The sequence below is a fragment of the Alligator sinensis genome, unplaced genomic scaffold (genome assembly GCF_000455745.1).
Source record: "Alligator sinensis unplaced genomic scaffold, ASM45574v1 scaffold170_2, whole genome shotgun sequence".
Classification (NCBI taxonomy): domain Eukaryota; kingdom Metazoa; phylum Chordata; order Crocodylia; family Alligatoridae; genus Alligator; species Alligator sinensis.
The window spans coordinates 832,539-855,721 of NW_005842290.1; the positions used below are offsets into that span (position 1 = coordinate 832,539).

A 23,183-nucleotide genomic window follows, 5' to 3' on the forward strand; every position below is an offset into this window, starting at 1 on the left:
ACACTTCTGAGGATGAGCAAATTCTTTTCAAATGATAATTAATGTATTTACATATAGCTTTACAAAAACAGCAGGAGATGCTTCCGTCAGGACAAGAAAGTTGGTTTCAAGGATGGACACTACTTTTTTTCTGTAACCCCTTGTAGTTCTTGAGATGTTTGGACTGTGTTTTTTTTAAGGGTGCGTCCACATGTCACCCTACATTGCTGTAGCAATGTGCTACGTCACCATATGACATGCTATGGTGACATAGCGATCACGTGAACTACACGTGACCGGCAGCTGCTTCACCATAGCAGTGCACTCCCCCGTTCTGCTACGTCGAAGTAGCAGCTAAAATTAACTGTGTGCCATGCACACAGCGCAGTACAGACAGTTACTGGGCTATGCTTTCGTATGTTTAGATGTGCCCTAATAGTCTCAAGTTTATTACCGATGTTGTGTATTTTGTGGTTTGTTGTATGTAGGGGGAGCAGCATAGATGCTCTGTGGATCCTTCTGGACTTAACCTCTGTTATATGGTTGTCCGTGATTGAAGAGTGAACACAATGGCTTCTCACCCTGTGAATAAATGGTCCTGCAGTCTACAATATATATGGTGAGAACTGGCCTTCCCATCATCATAAATAGCCAGGACATATTACAATTCTGGAAGTGAAGCAATTGGTTGATGTTGCTGTCTACAGTGTAAAATACAGGAACAGGTCCCAGCCAAGGCCTTGAACCTGCAAAAACCTTTTCATAAGAAAACTGGTAGCCTGGGCCATGATCCTACAACGTGGAAACTGTGAAACAACAGAACTCTTAAGGAGGAAATATTTATCTCAGCTAAATTCTTTATATAATATATGGACTAGCCAGATGGGTTAATTAAAAATTGCCAGAGTGGCTAAATTCTTTTCTAAATGCAGCTGCAAAATGTTAGCTGTGGGCATATTTTAGATCTTAATTAGTAACACTTGCACTAGAGAACCCAAACTTTCATGAATACAGCTGCAGTCAATTAATATTAGCTGGCATTTCTATTGGCAATGTAAGGGGCTCTTAAAATGTGTCTACTGGCAATCTAAATAAAAGAAACTATTTACTTACAAGCAACGCACTACGAAATCAAAGATAACTACAAAATTCTTTATTGAAAAAGCAGATTATAACATCTAAGGTTAAATGATACTTCTGACTTTTAATATTAAATAACTTAAGATGATAGCAAGTAGCTTCTTCTTTAGATAAATAAATCTACATTTCCCAATCTTTTTTTCTTCAACAATCAAGGGAATCAAACACTGAAACACAAAAACCACAAGTCATTCTAAGGACTAAAAGACAGAGAAGCACATTTAGAGGTTTTACAAGGATATATACAAAAATAGTTAAACCAATGTATATTTGCAGCATGTAAACTAGTTACATGATATACAGACTGGGCATTTATATATTTCCTACAAAATAAAAATCAACGTTGGTCCAAGTTCTTGGAAGAAAACTATATTCTTTTAAAGAAAATGAAAATATTTCTCAAAGGAAAACTTAATTTAAGTCAAATTATATACTCTAGTTACGGCATTAGTTACAGGATGAATCACAAACTTTTAAACTTTTCTTGAAACACAAGAAAGCAGCTTTTGTGTGCCTCCTTTAGAGCTTTGGTTTACTTAACTATTCTGGAATTTCTTAAAGAGCTCCTCTATCCATACTTTAATTTTGAAGCTCCACCTTACAAAATATACACCAAAGAAGAAAAGGAGAAAAACAAACCCCAAGCAAACCCTTTTGAAAGCTCAATTAGCTGAGATTTTTTTCTTTCCAAATCATAATTGTTTTGGTCTCTTCTTTGGAACTTGTCTTCCAGTGCACTAGGGACCCAGTGAATCTCCTAAGCCAGCCACGTCCTGTCAGGACACTACAGAACTCCACTCCAAAATGAAATGTAGAAGGTGAATTTCTGAGTTCTCGCAATGCAAATGAGGACAAATTGTTAAATTGCTGCAATTTCAAAGTTCTGAAAGTACAGAACAGAGCAGAGGCTTCCAACAGATAATCACAATTCAAAATGAATGTTGGCAAGTTTACATCTATGTTGAACTGAACAATGTAAGAATACTCCCTAAGGAAACAATTTCAAGGAGATTTCACTTAGGCAGTTCCCCAGACAGGAGGTAAAAATGCACAGGAAGTTTCACTAATACTAAGTTGCACAGCATGTTATTTGAAATTCGCTTTTCACTTTCCTTGTATTTTTCCTTAACAGCGGCCAGTAAATCATACTCAAGCCCCAGTTCTGTATTAAATGGTGTAAAAGCAAGCTGTACCTCGTGGTAATGTAACAGACCGACCCTGTCTGTAGAAAATACTGGAACAACAACTGCTGCTTTCTGGTTTTAAACAAACTGCTCTCTCTACATTGAAACAAACGTTCAACATTTTATCATGACGATACTTAATGCGTATTGGAACTGAGTAGTAGAACTACTAGACTGAAACATTAAAATGAGGAATTAAATATTATTCTGTTCTACAGTATGATAGTTTTCAAAGAAGTAGTGTATGTACATGTTTGATACTGTGCTGTCCACTGAAAAGTACTGCGGCAGCAGAAGCGGGGGCTTGCCACTGAAATTGGGAAAGCGCTAGGTGTAGGATGCCGGCTGAAGGAAGGCCCAACTGACCTTTAGTCTCTTGTCTTCAGTTTCTGGGAAGTCCGAGCTCCCAGTCTGCTGCACCTGTGCACTTTTCAGTAGAAAGCACCGTTCTGCGTTGACTCGCTCATGTGAACAGACCCAAATCTTCTGTATGGTTTAGTAACTGTTTTCTTTACTTTGGGTGTTTCTTATACCTATGTTAAACACCATGAAATGGTCTGAAGCCAAATATGGCCCAAGCTGTTTTGTGACTTGAAGAAGCATTGTGCTATGGCTGATGCTAAAAGTGTATCCTGATGTGCCGACAGTCTCCAGCTGGTATCTTCACTGGTATCAGGCCAGCCCCTCGAATTAATGCAAGAAATAAATAAATACAAAGATAATTTTTTTGCTGTCACAGAGCTTGCTCCTCAGGACCCAAGCATACATTTGCAAGGTTCCTTGGTGCACATAATTGTGGTAATTGTATGCACCAGGGCTGTTCAACTGACAGTCCATGGGCCATGTGTGGCTTGCGAGGGGTTAAACTGCATTCTACCCAGCCACCACTACCCTCCTTGTTCCCTGCAGCCAGGGTCTCCAGGCTCCCTCTTCCTCTGGCTTCATCTTCCCCCACTGGTGTGGTCTCTTCTAGTGTGGCCCACAAGACACATGGCCTGGGGGTTCTTAGAAGTTGGACAGCTCTGGTGTTCACAAAGGAAGAGTGCAAATAAATGCACATGGAGCGTGCATGGGCCTCTGTGCTCATCTTCCTGAAAATCAGGCCCTTGGTCTCCAACCACTGTAGGAACAGGATACATACAGCATCAGCAGTCCTCCAAAATACAGCCTTCCCGTTAACTAGGCCAGGTATTCATTGTAAAAAAAAAAGGTGGATTGAAGTGCAGCAGAAGTTTGTGAATTGCTGCATTTGTCTCCCCCCAGCAGGAAAAGATGTAGTGCTTTAAAACCATAACGATACTTTTGGTGATCAAAAAGTTCTATTAAAGGAATGAGAATCTCATGAACTAGGTATTCTATTGAGGAATTGGTCTACAGGCGGTCTCTTCTGCTTTGCAGCAACACCAAGAATAGCTTTAGTGAATCAATGGCACCTTAGAAACTGCACTTGATGCTTTAATGGTATTGCCAAATAACAGTCATTGCATTATTTTGTTGAACTCAACACATGATGATCTTAAAAGCAATGGGTCAGATTGTCAGTTGGTGTACACTGACCTTGTGTTTTTGCAGTCCATGGAGCTCAGTCCATTTACACTTCCCAAGAACCAGGCTTGACATTGCCACCCAATTTACAGCAAAGGAATTTTAATTTAATTTAATTTAAAATACAAAATACTTTCAGAGAAAGGAATGATGGACACATTTCAAACCATAATTTTTTTGGGAAGGGCGGATCAATTCTCATGAGAATGCAAGGAACTGTTGTTTAAATTTACGGAGATGTGATTTGCATGTAAATCATCAACACGCAGTAGAAAAAATATATAAAAAAAGTATCTAACTTCCTATATGGAAGATATATATTGCCCCAGAGTTCTGAGGTTATTGTAAAAGCTTATGTAAAATATGAAAGTGTGTACATTCTATGTACATCTAATACTTGTTATAAAATATCCATGTTTCAGATGCCTGAATCTCTAACTTATTTCTGCTAGCCTGTGTTTGGTTTTCATATGTAGGTGACCACTGTAATACGTGTTCTTTTCTCAGTTTATTTTTTAACCTAACTGAAAAAGATAATACAAAACTGCTGCCCCTTTTTATCCCGTGATAACATAAAAATGCAAAGCTGTTGGGTAGCAAATGATGACCTCCTGAGGTCCCTTCCAACCCTACTTTTCTATGATTCTATGTCTTGTATGAAAGAAATATTACAGACACACAGAAGTATCCCTTTGCATAGCCCCAAAAGGGGTGCTAAACCTGTTAACAAAAAACAGGTTTAAAAGATGAATTGCTTTGTAAGTGCCAAATCACCAGAAGAATATGAGAACTGCCTTTGAAACCATGGCTACTCTCATGTCACTGTGAACTCTAGAAAAACCAAATAGCTAAGTGGCTAGCAATCCTGGGGAACCAAAATTTTCTTCATGTCATAACCCTGCATGTACCAATCTTAAGTCTTCAAGTAGATATGTTCTTCTCCAATGAGCTTCCTGTAGAAGACACCTGCCATGTTCCTGCAGGAAGCCAGACATGCTATTGGATCACTATGAAAATCGAATAGTGTGGAAAGCCTGGCTTCTGCCTCTTCACAGAATGCCATCAGTTAACCCACGTTTGAAATTTCTGTCACTAAAAATAAATGGACTTTGCTTCCTATTAGCTACTTCTGGGAATCTAAGTATTCCAAAAATGTAAGAATGTTTACTCTCTCAGACCAGGATGTAGCGGGACTAGCTAGACTGCTAGCATTTTATCTTATCATGCTTGCCACGATACGATAAGGTGCTAACTTTGGGGGATTCATTCTACACTCCTTACCCAAGCGAAACTGCCATTGAAGTGAAGCTAATAGGGAGTGCAGAACAGAGCCCTTCGTACCACCGTATTGAGAAATGCTGTTGTTTACAGTTAGTGGCGCATTATTTCTTTCAAGTAGCCGGTGTCTCAGTGAAAATGTCTTGGTAAGTGAAAACATATGTCCATTATCAGAGAAGCCCCCTCACCTCTAATTTAAAAAAATAAATAACTTAGCTGGTTTAACTGGTTATTAGAGGAATTTCATCTTTAAAGGAATGGGAAAGTCATTTTTAGCTTTTCCATCTTCTCCTCTAATGATTTACTGTACTGCTGAAGAAAATGTCTTTCAGAGTTCTGTAACATGCATCGGGTAACTTGGAGGAGGATGCGGTGGTACTTTGATATTGAGGCGCCTAATATGACAGCCATGACAGAGCAGATGGCCCTCTAAAGGATAGCAACGATGGCCTTCTTCATCATTGAGCTGGAGACCGCAGTCCTAAAAGAAACACATGTTCACAGATTAGTTAGTAATTGCTTTACTATTCCTTCTTGCCAGCCTCTGAGGTTGCCCTGGCGCGTGCGCGCACACACACTCTGATATGCTGACTATAATCATCTTGTGAGTAGTTTGTAGATTAATGTTGACTATAATCTATTAAGCAAAGAATGATGTCACCAAAATCTACAGGAACATGGAATTTAGACACGGGATCATAGTACATGTGGTTGGTTCTAGTACTTGTTTTCTCTGGTCTGTGCTATCCCACCTCCTGCAGTGATCCAGCTATGACCAGGATGATGCAAGGATGGACACCCCTAATCATAGGGCTATACAACACAGGCTGACATCTCTAAATGTGGAGTTAGTGAGATCAAATAAAACAAGCTGGACATGGAGAGAGGCAGAGCAAGCTAGCAGAAGTGCAGAGATGGATGGAGAATCAGGGAACAACTAAGTAGAGAGAAAACATTGTTCAGGTGAGAGATGAGCCAGAAGGTTTGAACTTTAGGGCAGAACTGAACTTCCTCTAAGACTGGGGGTTCAAATATGGCACTCTCTATAGGATGCATCTAAATCAGATGGTGCAAGTCACAAAATTCAAAGGGGTACAAGGCCACTGTTCCAGTTCAGGCCTACCGCCAAGTAGAGGTGCTTAATATGTGCAGTACATATTAGGTTAATCTTGCAGTGGATCAATAAGTTTTCTGAATTTTTAAAAGGGGGCAAGTTTCCCTGCTGAAATTATAAGGGTCTTGGCATGGAATGGATGCAGTAAGGAAGGAAAGGAAGGAACCTGTGACTTATTTATATACCCAACTAGGAAGCTAAAATACCTTGGTGGAATGGCGCACAATTACAGCAAGCAATGGTATATCTGAGCAGCGGACAACCGCAGAGTAGGGGAGGGGGAAGGGGGAAGAAAGCAACCCAAGCAAGTATCCCATTTGGTGATGATATTGTGTGCTGCAGCACAGTTCACAACACTCTCTGCACTCTCCAAGCCATTTGAGGCTAGGATTTTACGTTTGGATTCCTGAATTTTGAAAGAGTGGGGCATAATTAAAAGTTCTTTCCAGTGGCAAATCCTGACAGAGAAGCTGGAGACACTGAGGTTCATGTGCTTAGTATGGAATACAAGTTGAACAGTTTGGGCAAACAGGCAGTGTTGAGTGCTTCTAAGCCAGGCAGGTGTCTTTAACGTCAAAGAGAAAACAACATTTGATCAGATTTGAGGTGTGATCCATTTCTTAACTTCCACAGTTTTAAATTGAAATTCTCAACTTCCAATAGGAGAGAATGATGAATTAAATGTGTTTTCAGGCAGAGCAGAAATACTTAATAAATTGCTTTATGGACCTTCTACTCAGGCATTTTAGACCAGTCAGCTATATTCTTACTCAACTTTGTGCTCAATCATTTAAGAGATTGTAGAAATATAAAAGAACAATTTGTCCAAGGGGGATCATTGTTGGGAATGCTGGGGTTTTTTTTTTCAGACACTGGTTACCTCTGCATTTCCTCAATTATTTATCAGTGATTATACAGCAAGGGACTTGAGATTTTATGATGCGTTACTAGCTTTTGTCACAGTTCACAAATGAATCTCACAAATTCTTTCCCATTTAATTAGGTAGGAAATTCCAGCCAGTTCAACCACAGAGCCCTTTCTGAAATCTGCTTCCTTCCTTGTAAGAAAATCTCAGTAGCTGGAACATGGCAGCTCTTCTTCACCTTGTGAACTCCCATACATTAAGAATATTCCCCACAGGATGCAAGCGCTACACCGTAAGCCATCAGGCTCAGAGCTTCTGGTCACTGGAATCATGACGACAGACTAGATAGTAGGCACATGAAAATGGAGGGAGTTGAGAATAAGATTAACCAGCAGTCAGATTTGAGAGTTTGGGCTCAGGCCTCTTAATTGCTAACCCAACACAGTATCAAATTACAGTTGTGCCAGCTGGCATGCTGCCTGCCCACAGCCCTGTTCAGCCAGGCCCTTCTTAGGACTTTTAACAATTTGGGATTAACTAAAGATATGCCAAATGCTAACAGCTTGCCTTGCCTCTCACCCATTCCATCCTCAGTTTGCTGTGCAGTAACAGAGCCTGTCCTCCTATTTCATTCCAATTTTTAAAAAGGCCCCCAAAGATTTACCAACTGCTGTTGGGTTTGCAGTACAGGCACTTATAGTCCCTTTACATGTCATGTTTGTCCACTGAGCTGGAGGCCCAAGGCTTTTCAAATCAGCTAGTGAGCTTGGGTTCCCAACATGAAACACCTTTGAAAGGTTTTAAAAGTGCCTGTCCAGCACTTTCTGGAGACTGGGCACCTTGTTAAGGTCTGAACTCGGGCAGCCAAAACCAGAGGAATCCAAACTTATTAGTGACCTGTGGAAAGCCTAGTGGCTACAAGGACTTCATTTTAGTGTCCCCTTTTTAACAGGCTATCAATCCAGCCTGTAAAACTGAGCTCCCAGCTTTTCCTGCTCAGTATCTGCATGTGCATACATCAGGTAGATGTCTATTGACTCTCTCTCTGCAGTTTGCTGTTCTGAGGAGAAGCAGAGGCAGACTTGCCTCAGATTGGAAGGAATGTGGAGCTCAGTCATGAGAACTGAAAATAAACCCTCGTTAGGACATTCTCAGATACAGTCCAATAGGCAGAGAGGCAGGGGGAGGGAGCTGCCATGTGGGCAAAGTCTGCACAAAGCAGTAGATGGGTGACTATGTTAACTAGCAGGATATAGGAGCCCTTCTAAGGGACTCCCTCCGTCAGTCCTTGTAGAACTACTCTACTTTGTGCAGCAGACTTAAATATGAATTAAGCCAGAGAGTGAATGACTCAGTAGGCTGGTGGCGAGAGATCTTGGTTTAGATCCCTGCTCTGTGCTGTCAGGTGGAAGGCCCACCGTCACCACCTCCCCGTGGTTGGCTAATCCAAACCCCAGACATTCATGGCACTCCATCTTAGCGAGTGGTCCTCAGCGCTAAACAGGAGCAAGAGAACTTGGCCTGGGTCCAGGTGAGTAATCTAACTATAGGTAACTAATTACCAATGGAGCTGTAGCATGGGGGCAGTGCAGAGGTGCTGCAGGCTTACCTCACAGTGATAACATTCCACATGGTAATCTTTGTCCATCGATACCACTCGAATGGTTTCCTCGGAGCCCTGATTGGGAAAATGAGACTGGACTTTAATGCATTTCGTGCATTTTCTATTCAGAACATTTACTACAGTCCTAGAAAGCCCTATTTTTATTGGTGTGAGACTGTATTCCTTGGCTTTGTTCTTTCTTGAAGACAGCCAGGGCCTCTGATCACTTAAAAGCCTTAAATGTTCCCTACGGGTACAATACCAGACCTGTTTCATGCACTGTACCAGGGAGATCCCTATTTTGCGGATTTAGAAGAGGCTCCAGTGCACATGTGCAGCTTCTTCTGTAGCCCTTGGCAGAGAGCTACATGTCTAGCCATCAGAATTTGGCCCATAACATGCAGGCTTTGAAGGTTCATTTTTTCCAAGGGAATCCAACATGTAAAATAACTGCCAATAAGACACTTAGCTATCTGTTAATCTACTTGATCTTCACAGATGCTTTGGCTTAATTTTCCACTTGCACTAAGCCAGGAACTGTGCAGCTACTTTGCGTGGGCATATGTGCACCCCTAAATGAAGCCTGCTTTGTGTAATTCTAGGTGTGGTTTGAACATCAGATGTGACGCAGGCTGTACTGAAAGGATCTACAGGGCAAGCCATCACCTGCGTGGCCAGACTTGAACTAACACAGATGCCTTCCATGGGAAAGCGCCGGTAATCTGCCTAGAGAAAGGTTGCTGCAACTCTTGCTAACTGTCAGCTGAGTCAGAGGTAGAGCAGCCAAGGCTTTTAAAGGAAGGGCAGCTGAGTAATAAGCAAAACACAGGGGAAAAAGGAGAGGACACGTACTCAGGATGTGCTATCCTGCCATTTCCACGTCACTAGAAGGAGGGTCTGAGTTCATGTCACGTGCAGACAAGAACAAGGAGGTGTGTGTGCGATAGATCTTCTTAATGTACAGATGTCTTATTGTGCCTGAGCATAACTTCTAGCCAAGATACACATATAACATATCGGATTCCAAAATATTCCACTGTTTAGTCAGAGAGAATTTAAAGTCTCAACTTTGGCTTTGCTCTGTTCCGTCTTGTTATTGGCTGCTCACTGTTGGCCTCATTCATAGATTGGGGTACTTTCCCTGGAAATCAATGGGGCCATGCTCTTAGCAAGGCACTCACTACTCAGTAAGGCTACAGTGGGAAAACACAACCCTATATAGTTACAAAGGACGGGACTGAAACACCAACTCTTAGCAAGTTCAGGTTTTTGGGAAGTGCTCAGTGCACCCAGTTTCCTCTCTTTTCTATGGGCGTGGGGCATGCCCTGCAGAATCCAGGGGCTGGCAGGATTGGGCTGCAAGGCACCATCTGACTGGCTCTGCCCTAGCCAAGCCCTTCTGCAGCGTGGGTTCCCCAACAGCTGATGCCAAAAACACAGATACAACAAATAACAGAAGGTCTTCGATCAATGGGAACTGAAGAGAACTAATACCTGTTCTTGGGCCTCCATCCAGGGCTTTGAATTAAGTCAGATCTTTAGCAGCAATAGCTAATACCTGTGAAGCAGCAGACAGACGCACAATGTTATGCTGCATGAGCCCTGTGCTTATTTCCACCTCTGGGAACATCTGGGAATTAAGTTATTTTATTGCAAGTTTTGTTTTTGAGGCATTACTGATTTTGGAGGTGGGATGGAGCCCGCTGCTGTAGCTGAGGTGTCTAAATCCTCCTGTCTGAGCAAATCTTTACAAGATGCTCCTACGGAAACCCCCATGTTATCCGACGAGCTGTTTGTGCAGAGCGCGCATGCGCAGTCCGTACCTGTGCTGGTAGAATCGGCTGATTACAGGAAGCACATTTTGGTGCAAAAACCCTACGATTGAAGAGAAGAAAGCATTCAAATCATATTTAAAAATCTGGCAACACAAGAGCACTTTAACTACAGCCCATCTATAGAGATAGGCTTCAGGCTGCAAAATCCAGGGATCCATTTTGGGAAGTTTGAAGAGGAGACTGATTCAAACATACTTGTGGCCTTTCTGTCTCAGGTCCCTTACACTAAGGTATTGTTCAACAGGCATCTTTTCCCTTCCCCCAGTGACCACTTCTGCCTGAAGTTTGTACACATGGACTTCATGAGCCTGCGTTAGAGAAGTGACTCAACCTGGAGGTTCTTACCCGCCAGGTGTCAGACCAGCATGAGACTTGTCCTTCCCACGTTGCTAAAATAGAAGGAGGGTAGGGTCTAACAAACAGAGAAGGGAATTTCATGGGACTCCTAGTACAGAACAAGTGGGAATCAGTAAGACACTGTCTGCGGGGCTAAGCGTATTCTGGCCTTCCTTCACCTTAGGACTTGGAACAACTTTCCCTAGCAGCTATGGCTCTAACAGTTACAAACCATACTCCCACCCCCAAAAATCATCTGCTCACAATAAAGGTCAACTCTTCTTGCTCACAACTGTTATAGCACTTATGCTAATATTCACTCTTCTCCTGATCAATGAAGCTGACCTAGGGAGAACATGTAATTTATTCAGGGGTGCTAGGGTCTATTCTAGCTGAGCCCATGCAAGATTTGGCCCGTGGTTTGTGTTATCAACTTAACATCAACTAAGAGCATTCACCTTCTCTTTGACCTGGAGCAGAGGGGAGTCCCCTCAGAGGAATTCAGAGTTGACATAAGGATGCTGATAACGTAATTCTAACCCTAGCTGTGTCATTACTTCCTCCCCGATCAGCCAAGCTAGATAAAAAGAGACATTTTTATAGTTGGCGATTGTTTCCGATTTATAATTTTCAAATGTCTGAAAAACATTATCCCTAAATGCATGCTCAGCATGAGACGCATTGCTTATTTGGTATAGATAGTCCACGGGTTAGAAATTTGGAAGGAAAATAAAAGTATATTTAATCAGGAAATACACCCGAACTATGAGATGTGAGACCTGTTCAAAGTGTGGAGCACAGCAGTTTCACAGTGTGAAATATAAGACTGGACTGCAGCAGTCTTCCTGTTCACATGTTCTGAGATATACTTTAATTCTGATTTATTTTAGGTTACCTGAAACCCAGGCTCTGGATCTGTTTGTTTGTTTGTAAAGCTGCTAAATCAGACAACTAACATGGCACTTTCAGGGGAAAAAAAGCCACCCTGTAATGAGGAAAACGCTGTCCAGCCAGGATTCAGTCACACTGCTGGGGATGGAGGCAAGGGAAGGGAGAAGGGCAGCCGTATTGTTTTTCTATGCTTCTGTTTAATTCTAACAAGGGGCTCTTGAGCAACCATCCTCACCATGCACCACATTTTGATCTAATACACAATTTCCTCCCAAAGAATGCATAGATAAGCTCCAATGTCATCAGCAATGGCTAGAGGCAGTTTCCACTATAGAAACAGCTTCTGTCAGCAGTGCAAAGGCTACTGCTAGGCCAGGTGCAAGCATCAGCAGGTGCACATACATGCAGTCCATAACCTGCACAAAGTATCAGAGCTGGGAGGTGAGAGGATTGGGGACACAACTGCACTGACCCTCCACAGACCTTCTGTATTGACTGAAAAAAGGTTTCAACATAGGAGTTTTCCAAATGCAGGGACTGGATCTATGCTTACGTGTGATAGTCTTTGACACAGTAAATGTTGTTCTCCACGTCTACAGTAAACGGGACTCCATCCAAACATTCGTTACATACCACGCAGCGGAAGCAGCCAGGATGGTATGACTTTCCAAGAGCCTGTAAAATCTTAAGGAGAGGCAGACAGCAAAATGAGCTGGTGCATGTTCAGCATGACATTCCCCATACCTAGCAATCACCTGACTTTCAACCAAGGCAGTGAAACAGGCATGTCAGGAGGACACATTCATTCTGCAGAACCACTAGCAAAGGGGCTGCTGCAAAGCCTCTTGAAGCTAACGGAAAGATTTTCTTTGTTTTCAGTGGGTTTTGTATCGGGGTTCTTGTTGAGGGCAGGGGATTGTGAGAATTGGGTTTATAGCAGGAAAGCAGCCTCTACCTGAGTTACAGGTGGATGAGTCTGAGGATGGAAAAAACTGCCAATGGATGTGCCCATAAAGTAAAACAATGTAACAAATTCAAATAGAGATTGAGCGCCTTTCTGGAAGATAAATTTCAGCCAAACACAAGCTGTTGGGCTCAAGAGCAGGGAAACTGAAATTATGGGCCCTATAATATACAGGAGGTCAGACTACATCTAATGGTCTCTTCTGACCTTCAACCATAGGAATCTATGAAAAAGAATGACTCATAAACACAATTTCAGTAAACTTGACTCCTTATTAACTGTTAACAATTACATTATCTGCTTTTCTTTACAGGCTGTTCAAGTTAAGTGTTAATTTTTGTTGACCAAAGACTCTTACAGGCTTGTGAGACTGACAGTCAGTCAGGCTTTAAAGTTTTTAGTAACCCATGTCCTGGCAAATAAATACCATATTTTCCTGCAGATAACCTGCACCTTTCCACCCCAAACCAGCCGGAGAAAATTGAGGTGTGTATTATATGCAAGGATAAGGGCTCCTCTCATGAGTGGAACTTCAGAGGTTGTATGTGTGTGTCGGGACGAGGGCAGATTGGTGGCAGCATTAATTGCCACAGTTCTGGGAACCATGGCAATTAATGCTACCGCTGCTCCCTCTCCCTTTCCTTAACCCACTGCCACCAAATTTCCAGACCTGTGCGCCAGATTGGGACAGCGTATGGGGCTTGTCCACAACCAGACCCAGCGTACTCAGTCCAATCCAGAGCCAGTGCACAGGCTGGACCCCACGTGTAGCCTTTGCAGTAAGGTCCCAACACCAGTATGTCAGATTGAACACTGCAGGCTGGATCAGACCCCAGCCCCTGGCCTGGAGCCATCAGCTCCAGAGATTTCAGACTTCTGATACTTACACCCTTACCTCAATATATTTTTTTTCCTTTCGGGGGGTCTTGTGTGTGCTGTATTTTGGGGCATATCATATGTGGGAAAATATGGCAGTTTCAACTCTAGCTCTAGTGTGTTGAGCAGGAAGATTCAATTCTATGGAAAAGCCCTGGGTGCTCTCATGGTTACATAACGCAGGGTAAAATTCCTTGCGTGACTGTCACCTTCTGAAGGTGACTTCAGATGGTGTCTGCCAGCATATTCATTTTAGCTCATTCTGGAGCTGCTAATAAGATGAAGATCCCTCCAGGTCTGTGGGTGAATTGTTCAGATCCACAGGAAACAAACAGCAGGGCACAGGAAAAATTATGAACTACACGGGAAAAACTGTGTCTGTCCAGGACTGGGTGTCACGTTCAGTCTGGCCTACGTGGTTAGAAACGACTCATTCTCTCTGTTAATCTGAGTTTCTATCACAACTCTAGATTACGTACATATTAGACCTATTCTGCAGATATTTTATATACAGGACTACGACTGAGTCAGCTGCACTTCATCTGCTGAGCAGCTTCAGTACTGGTCCCGAATTAGGGTGGGCTCACAGTCCTGACTGTTCTTTCACCTGTGGCCTGACAGTCAGGATTCTTACTACTGCACAGACATGTTTGTCTGCCTGTTCATTAGCGGGGAGGAACACAAAGGAAATCAGCAGATGAAGACCACTTAAATCCTAGATCTTGCAGCAATATTTCCTTCTGTTCATGGAAAAGGGCTGATGATCATCTGCCAAACTCCCAGCTCATGAACTCTACCAACTAGATATTATGGACTCCTGCCTAGGATGCTGCAATTAAGCATGCAAATCAGACCAACCCCCTGCCTCCCAGCTTGAGACAGTTCTAGGAATTTGCTCCTGGGCTAAACTGAACAATATCCTTGTCCAACTAGTGGTACCAGGATGCAAGCCAGAAGCCTCAGTAGCTAACTTTCCATTCCAACTCCTACTGAACAACTGAGCTTGCAAAAGCTTTTTGTTTACTCAGGACTGCTAACATTCAGATATATTTTAAAGCTAGAGGAAAATACCGACTCACCAGAACCTTATTAACACTATTTGACAGAAGTCTTTAGCATGCAATCTGTCCCTTTCTTTTTTGTTTTTGGGCTTTTTTTCTGAAAGAGAATTGGCCAAATTCATACACTGAGTTGCATCAAGGGTGTTTGGCTTGTACTTCTTTTCTTAAACAGATTCTAGCCAGTCTCCTCCCACAAGCCACAGCTGCTAAGCCAGGCTCATTAACAAAGACATCATATCAATAGGTGACTTCATGGACTGTGCCATTCCTGTCTGTGAGTATACAGAATAGAGGCTTACATAAGGAACTAATTTATTTTATCAGAGGCAACGGGGAAGCAGGAGCCTTTCAAGGGTCTGCAGGAGAGACTCTTATTGCAGTTCCCATCCCTCAGAAAACAATCCATCTTCTTTGGCCACTGACAGGGCTGTGCCTGAAGAAGCATTAGGGCTCTTGTGTTTTTCCTCCTTGGAGTTTCTCTCTCTAACTGGCAAAAGTAATAACCTACATCACTAGTGGTTGTTTTCCAGCGCTTTCAGACAGTAATTAAACACAGTCTCATCATGCTGCTGTGAGGGTAGTAATAGTATCCCATTTTACAGGAAGGGAAACTGAGGCACAATGCAAGCAGCAGAGCTGGGAATAGAGCTCAGAGCTCTTGTTCCCTGAACTCCTGCAATGGCCAATAGATTATGCTTCCTTTGATGAGGCAGCGCTCCTGCTGCCTTGCTGGCTGACAAAGCAAGCCTTCATTTTTCTTTGACTGCTTTTTCTGTGAAAAGGTTCTATATTTTACAGGCTCCAAAAGTATATTAAAGCCTACAAAAGTTTCCCACTGCTTCACTATCAACATTTTCCCCATTTCCCCCAGACTTGGTGGAACTCTCAGTCAGAACAGCTGCTCTCTGCACTCAGGTTAATGGGATTGCTGTTGTGAATTCGTTGTTATTTGAACTGTGATGCTTCCTTGATAAAAATGCCCTTGGCAAGATGGGGAGAGGGGTATAGCTTGATTAAGGGGAAAAAAAGCAAACAGGTTGCGACATTGCAACACTCAAAATACATCAAAAGAAACATATCCCACAATTATTGAGTTAGCTTTCTTACCATTTCCATTATGAGGTGTCCACATACAAAGCACTTGTCTGCTGTTTGTTGAAAGCCTGAATACTGTTCAAATGACAGAAAGGAAGGGATTGTTAGTAACTGCTAATTGCCCTTTCTTGCTTTCTAAAGTTATACTTGTCACGCAAATGCTAGGTTGTTTTTCTGTCTAACCTAGGATGAAACAAACCTTGCCACACTAAGCTGGCTCCAATGCTTTTTTATGGCCTGGTGTGAAATGCTCTTGGAAGACTAATTCAAAAGCTTTCACACTGAACTTTGAACATGCTCAGATTCTGTTCTCAAACAGCTGGAGCTAGTTTTGCCTTCTGATCAGAGCATGTAGTTAATACAGAAAATAATGAGGATTTGGGCACAGGTGCATGCTTTAAATTTGACTTTTTGTTTTTTAGCGTTCTCTTTGGCATGATGGAATCTACTTACAAAAAGATAGATGTCAGGTAAAGCTGTACACATCCAATAGCCTAACCCCATGGACATCAATAGCCAAACTCCCCTTGACTTAAATGGGACCAGGATTTCATCCTATGTTGTTTGGCCAACAAAAACAGACAGGAACAGGGAAGCAGATTTGTAAAGTACATTGCCAAAGTTCTTGAGCCTGACAACTGACCCGTTAAACATTTGTTCTATAGGCAATGGGGCAGAGGGTGCCAGAAGGACTGAAGCTTAGTAATTTTTAAACTATTATTTGTAGTAGCCTGGCTCTTTACCCTGGCCCTTTGCAGCCACATGTCAATGGGCTGCTGTGTGTGCATGTTTCCCGCTCACCAGGACTGGGTGTCCAGTTGTTTACATGGTGTTGCACAGCAAGCTGGATATTTAATTATTTGAACTACTGGGGTAATGAAAAAGACTGAATGAAAAGTGTGGGTGTCCTGTAGGTGCTGCTTGAACCAAAAGGCCAAACCACAGCTTCTCTGCCAGAGCCCAGGTCTGCTAGTTTGGCCAGCCTGATGCCTCCTTGCATCCAGTCATTTGTCTGACAGGCCCTGCTGGAGTCAGTGGGGAAGTTCCACTGATTTAGTGGTCACAGGGTCAAACTAATCTAGCAAACATTTTCCCCTTTTAATCATTTATTCCCCAATTTTTCCAGGTAGGTGGCACACTGGTAAGAAGGTCATTGCTACTGCCTATCAGAAATGATTAGAAACTGATATCTGTCCCATACTACAATGGACATGCAACATGTTATTTAATAGCATGCTATTTCAATCCTCACAAGACACATTAAAACAGGCATATTGGATATATACTGGATAACAGCACGTTATCTTGACTGTGCGTGCGCCTGTGTACGTACACACACACACATTTTAGAACTTAAAAGTTTTAAACATAACAAACAACCCCCCCCGAGGCACTCGGGAACATGCATGGAGAAGCACATGCACAAAAGTTACTCTGAGGTTTCTGCAGGATGTTTTGCTGCCTTGAGTAATGGCAATTGTATGCAATTGCCTAGAGTACTGAGCACACTGGTTAGGATTCCCCCTCCCCTTAATGTTTACTCCTTTAATATCAAAATATTTGTTTTTCTCATTCAAGACCCTGCTACCCAGGGATGCTCCCTACTTCCACTGTATCTAAGTGACCATCTGGCCAGACTGTTTCCTAAGGTTGTGACCTTAGGGCTTCTGGAAACAGGTGGGGAGGTCCTGGCAGAGCAGACAGCTGAGGATTAACAATAGCATAAACCCAGCTAATTCTCCAGTCTTGTCAGCATGAATCTACCAGGACCATCTGGCTGTCATTTGATAAGGAATGCAAAGGAGCATTTACCCAGTTATTGATTAACAAGGAACAGTATTCCCAAAGAGCCAAATAGCTTAGCGGTCTGGCTAATGTCATTTATTGCAGGCTGGATTGCCATAAATTACACTGTGCGCCAGAGGGAGGAGTTTTGTTGATACAAAAATCACTCTTTATATGACTAAACCAATTAAAACCATTGTTCATTTTTAAACAGGAGAAGTTGTGTGTTGAAAAAACACACAATGAGCTGGATTACTCGATTTAAGAAAACGCTGCCAAGTGATGCAACATATTATTGGCTCGGCAAAGTGACCCTTCTTCGCTGCTATACTGTGCATCTATCTGATTGCAGCATTGATCCAAAAAAGCCTGAGAACTTTTGGTTCAATGAGAGTTGGGTTTTGGATAAGTCTCTCCTGGTGTTTTGTATTTCGATGGGATGGATCAGAAGGATAGTCCTTTGATCCCAACAGCACTTTTTCTACATTATACCAGCCCAACGGAGGCTGTAATACCGTTGAACAATAAAGAGGTATCTCCAGGCATTTGTGCATCAACCATTCAACTCTATCCTACTACAGTGTAGTTACTTTTGTTCCTAAACTTGGAGAACTCCAGCCTTGGTTGTATGAAGTTTTGAATTTAAGAAGCATAAAGTACAAAATAAGCAATCCTCTGACAGATGAGTAAGAGCTAGCACTCAGCATTTGCTCTCTTCAGAGTGCTTTATATAGACAAGGGGTACTCAATCTTTTTTCCCTGGGGACTGGATGGGCAGCAGTGTGGTCTCTCCACGGGCCAGACCCAGCTGCGTGGAGGCAGGTAGGAGACAGTCCAGCCCCGAACCAACCACGTGGGGGGGAAAGGGTTGTGGCCTGGCCCCTCGGCCCAGTTGCACAGGGCTTGAGAATTTGGCAGCAGGGGAGGGGTGGTAGTATTAATTGCCACTGTTCCCCCAACTGCCAAATTACCTGACCCTTGGGGAGCTCTAAGGGCTGGATGCACTGGATCCACAAGGCTGGATTGCTATAGACTAAGCATCACAACCATCCTGTGAAGTCATATAGTGCAGGTGAGAAAACAGAGGTAGAAAACAGCAAAAATGGGCTTACTGTTTGTCCTATACTGCATCTCCTAGGACCAGGGCCCCACTGTGCCGGGTGCTGTGCAGAAATAGATCAAAAACATGGTCCCTAACCCGAGGAACTGAGACGGGAGTACCAGGAGACAGCGTGATAGGCAATAGTAGGAGATGGTCTCAGAACACCAGGAGCTTAACCAGGCCTCGCATTTTCATGCAGACAGTGTGGCTTCTGCCAAAGGTATATTTCAGGACTGGCTTATCTTGGCTCCCACTGAAGTCAGTAGTTCCCAAGGGAGCAATTAGGCCATATCTGAGTGGTTTTTTATTTTTTTAAATCTTATCCTGCATTTGATTTCCTAGCTGTGAAATGGGGACAGTTCCCGTCCTCACATGAAGGCTGGAAGGTTCAATGGCTCAGTTTGGTGAATCACTCTGGGACGATGGTGCTAAGGGCCCTACTAGGTGATAGTGCGAGAGGGATCCAAACCCCAGTCCCTGGCTCCTCCTACTGCCTAGGCCTGTCTGAGATGCAACTGATCTCTGGGCTGTCCCTAAAGAGGCAGTTTTTCTTTTCCATTTTCTTTACCAATGAATGATAAGAGTGTCTTTTTTACCATCTTTAAACCACTGAACTATTTTGTTTGGGTTTTCTGTGCTTGCCAGTGAGGTTTTTAATTACTGTTCCCTAGACAAATAAATAATATACATAATCATTTGGTGCTAGAAATGTACTTACAGGAGCCTACAAACAGTATGTGCCCAGCTATACTAGAGAGAGGTTTTAAAACAGTAAAGTGTGTCTGCTTTTCATTTTTTTTTAAATACCAGCAATACTGAATAATTTTCAACTAACAAATAGAAGCTTTGCAATATAAAGCTCAGACTGAGCTTGATCCTTTACTCCCACACTTGTGACTTTAAAATAAGACACCAGGTACCAAAGTACTAAGAAATCAAATGGCTCTTGGCCATCTAACAGGTGATTGTTCTGCAGTCTCAATTGTCTCAAGCTTTTTCTCCCACATTTATCTCCTTACTGACTGTCAGCTTTCAGGATGTTAACAGTCTTTGTAACAGTCAAGAGATTATTTTAGGAGCCTAAATATGTAGATATTTTAAAGGGAGACTTGGAGATGTAGAGCTCAAGATTAAAAGGCTTAGCTAGCTGAACTCTGTTGTTTGCTCGTCACTAGACTACGATTCCCAAACAGGCAGAAATCTCTAATGATTTTTGTCCAGTTGCCTTTCTTTAGATGGGAAAAAAAATCAGGTCCGCTAGTGCCCTCAAATTCTGATCTCCAGTTTAAAGGACTCTTTTGCTTACTGTGCAATAAATATGTCCTAAATAAATTAGCAATGTATTTTGAGCATATAATGGACAATTATACATGAAGGATAATTCCACCAAGTACTGTGAAAACATGTCTCCTTGCTGCAACTCAGCTACTTTGGATCCTTTAAGCTTAGATACTTTAAGCACAAGCTTCAAAAGAGACTCTGTATATCTGGAAAAAGCTTCAGGACCCAGTTTTCTACCTTAGCCTCTCTGTCAGGTCTTGGTAAGGACTCGCTGCTACTTCTTAACATGCCTAGCCATGCCTGTAGAGTGGATGCTACTGCTTCCCTGCTGTTGTGTACTTGAGACAAAAAAACCCAAAACTGCTTTCCTCCCGAAAACAAAGCCCTTGCAGTCCCTTACAGACCCATTTCCTTTTTGAATGGAGATCTTAAAAACTTGGTAAAGACCTGTGCTAACAGGTCCAACGGGTTAGCTTTTGGCAGATGCTCTGGGTGCCTTGTAGTAATATCAGGAGCTTTTTATCACTGATGTTTTCTGATTCAGTACTGCAAAAGTTGCTTACATTGAGTCACTCGGCCTAGACTTGAGATTCCTCCTCTTTCATGCTTAAAAGGTCTTTGAGAGGAGAAACCAGGAGATTTTGCCAAGATGCTTCAGGCATTTAATTCTGAAAACTCATTTCTGAATTGGGTGCTATGCTAATAATGTATTCCAACCCCAGGCTGCCTGTAATCCCTCACAGACTCTCTTCTCCTTGGTTTCCCATTAGCAGAGCATCTGTCTTCTCTCCCCCTTATTGTTTGCACTCTGCATGGGACCCTTAGTACATGGGACACAACAAGGCAAGGAATTCACGGAATCACGTCAGGAGAGGGAAAGAATGTAAAATTTTGCTTTATGCAGATGGCCTTTATTTCTACACAACTAAACAAAGCTATTAAACTGGGTTGAATGCACTGAGGACCTCTCAGGCTTTAAGATGCTCATGGCAGGTGGCAGAGATTAAATACAGGCTGAACCATCTGGAACGGTGTCCTGCATCTTCTGCGAGATCCTTTAATGTGCCTGGTGCCTTATCCCCATGGCTCATGTTAGGGGCTCATGCTCCCACACTCACATTAGCCCCTTTCCTTTTTTGGCTTCTGCCAGAAGGACATTGGCAGGGCAGGGCAGGGGAGGGCTAGGCTAGAAGGGAAGCTAAGCACAGCTCAGAAGAGTATTGGTTCAAACTGTGTGTGGACTTTTGCAGAAAATCAGGAATTTCCTGGGTGGTTGAATTTTGCCTTAGCAGTGAGGCCTCTTCTGAAGCGGAGGCCTGAAGAGCTCTGTGCACCAACAGACTTCTTTCTTCTTAGGTAAAATCCCACTGGTACCAATAACAGTTTTGCCTGAATAACAACTGTGAAGAAATAAAATCAGGGCCAAAGCTTTTGACCCAGGAGTATTTTCTGACAGCCAGATTGTCCTGTGTTTATAAAGAGTGAATAACCTCTGGCTTCAGATGTAGACTCATTTTCTTCAACTACCCAGCTGCTAGTCGCATGTTATTTGGGCAATTAAAAACAATCTGCATCTTATTCAAAACAGGGGTCAGGAGATTTCAATTCAAAACCTACTGCAGCCAACACAAGCATTTATTTCAGAAGTTCAATCCATTACTTTCTCGCTAGCCTTTCTTTTGACTCCCTTTTTGACAGAAGAATAAAATGAGTATGATATACTTACAAGTGTCTGGCATGAGCTAAACACAATTAAAAGTGCACTTTTAAGTGCAGTTCAGCTTGTGAAATATAAAGTTTGGTATGATATTAAGACTAGGAATAGATCAAGGGAAGGTTAGTGAAAGGACACAAGACATATGACCAGCTTGACTTTACACTGTCCAGCAAAGTGTCTCAGAAATGTATTCAAGTGCAGGACAGTGATAAGAACCATTTCATAATGATGGCCTCATGTCTTTTCTGCCTTTTCCCAGAGGATCATTCCCCCTTTAAATATTCACAACTTTAATGACCATGAGGCAAGCTCACTATGGGGTATGATGGATGGCAATCAAATCTGAGGCCAGTTTAACAACTATCTTAATTCAGGAAATGCTGAACTCGTCTTGGTGAGCTCTAGCCCTTATCGACATTTATCCCTACTCATTTACCATATTATTCAGATCAGTGCACTCTGTGGTTACTGTTCTTTTACAGATTTAGGAGATTTTTGCTGGACTGTAGTTGGTCTCAAAGTTCAAGGCTCAGATTTCAGTTAGCAGACATGCAGTTTGCTACTGGTGAAATGATGTCAGTGTCCACCACTGCCTCTCCAAGTCGTAAGGCCAACGCTCTGATGCGGACCCTTGTTTTGTTTTTTTACATATGGCACCCTTAAAACAACCACTGCCCCTGTCCTCTAGTATCTATTTCTTTGATGAGAACTTGGTCTCTTTAAATTTGATGGACTTTTTGCCACAGACTTCAGTGGAATCGTAACATCTTCAAGAGAGGGGGCAAGACAAGTCTCTCACTGGGGTTGTAGAGAGGCAGCAGCAAGGCGCCAGACTGCCATGCGTAGACCCTGAGATGGTGCAGAGTCACTTGGAGGAACTGGATGCCTGTAAGTCGGCAGGCCCGGATAAGCTCCATCCGAGGGTACTGAAGGCACTGGCTGACGTTATTGCAGAGCCACTGCCAGGAATATTTGAACGCTCGTGGTGCACGGGCCAAGTCCCGGAGGACTGGAAAAGGGCCAATGGGGTCCCCATTTTCAAGAAGGGGAGGAAGGAGGACCCAGGCAACTATAGGCCAGTCAGGTCTCACCTCCATCCTTGGCAAAGTCTTTGAAAAAATTATCAAGCCTCACATTTGCGAGAGCCCAGCAGGACAAATTATGCTGAGGGGAAACCAGCACGGGTTCGTAGCAGGTAGATCATGCCTGACTAATCTAGTCTCTTTTTATGACCAGGTTACGAAACGCCTGGACACAGGAGGAGGGGTGGATGTCGTATACTTAGACTTCAGGAAGGCCTTCGATACGGTATCCCACCCCATACTGGTGAACAAGTTAAGAGGCTGTGACTTGGATGACCACACAGTCCGGTGGGTGGCGAATTGGCTGGAGGGTCGCACCCAGAGAGTTGTGGTGGATGGGTCGGTTTCAACCTGGAAGGGTGTGGGCAGTGGGGTCCCGCAGGGCTCGGTCCTTGGACTGATATGATACTCTTTAATGTCTTCATCAGCGACTTGGACGAGGGAGTGAA

The 23,183-nt window shown here is 43.0% G+C and overlaps 1 protein-coding gene across 1 annotated transcript in view; it reads right to left on the bottom strand.

The window, feature by feature from the left end:
- Positions 1–1,149: 1,149 nt before the first annotated feature.
- Positions 1,150–23,183, bottom strand: part of WTIP (WT1 interacting protein) — a 114,513-nt gene continuing 92,479 nt past the window's right edge. The window contains exons 4-8 of the mRNA XM_006028114.3: positions 15,780–15,842; positions 12,325–12,455; positions 10,533–10,584; positions 8,716–8,784; positions 1,150–5,607 (exon numbers count right to left, since the gene is read on the bottom strand). Of these exons, the coding sequence (XP_006028176.1) occupies positions 5,455–5,607; positions 8,716–8,784; positions 10,533–10,584; positions 12,325–12,455; positions 15,780–15,842 (468 nt within the window). The 3' untranslated portion in view covers positions 1,150–5,454. The remainder of the gene's footprint in view (positions 5,608–8,715; positions 8,785–10,532; positions 10,585–12,324; positions 12,456–15,779; positions 15,843–23,183) is intronic.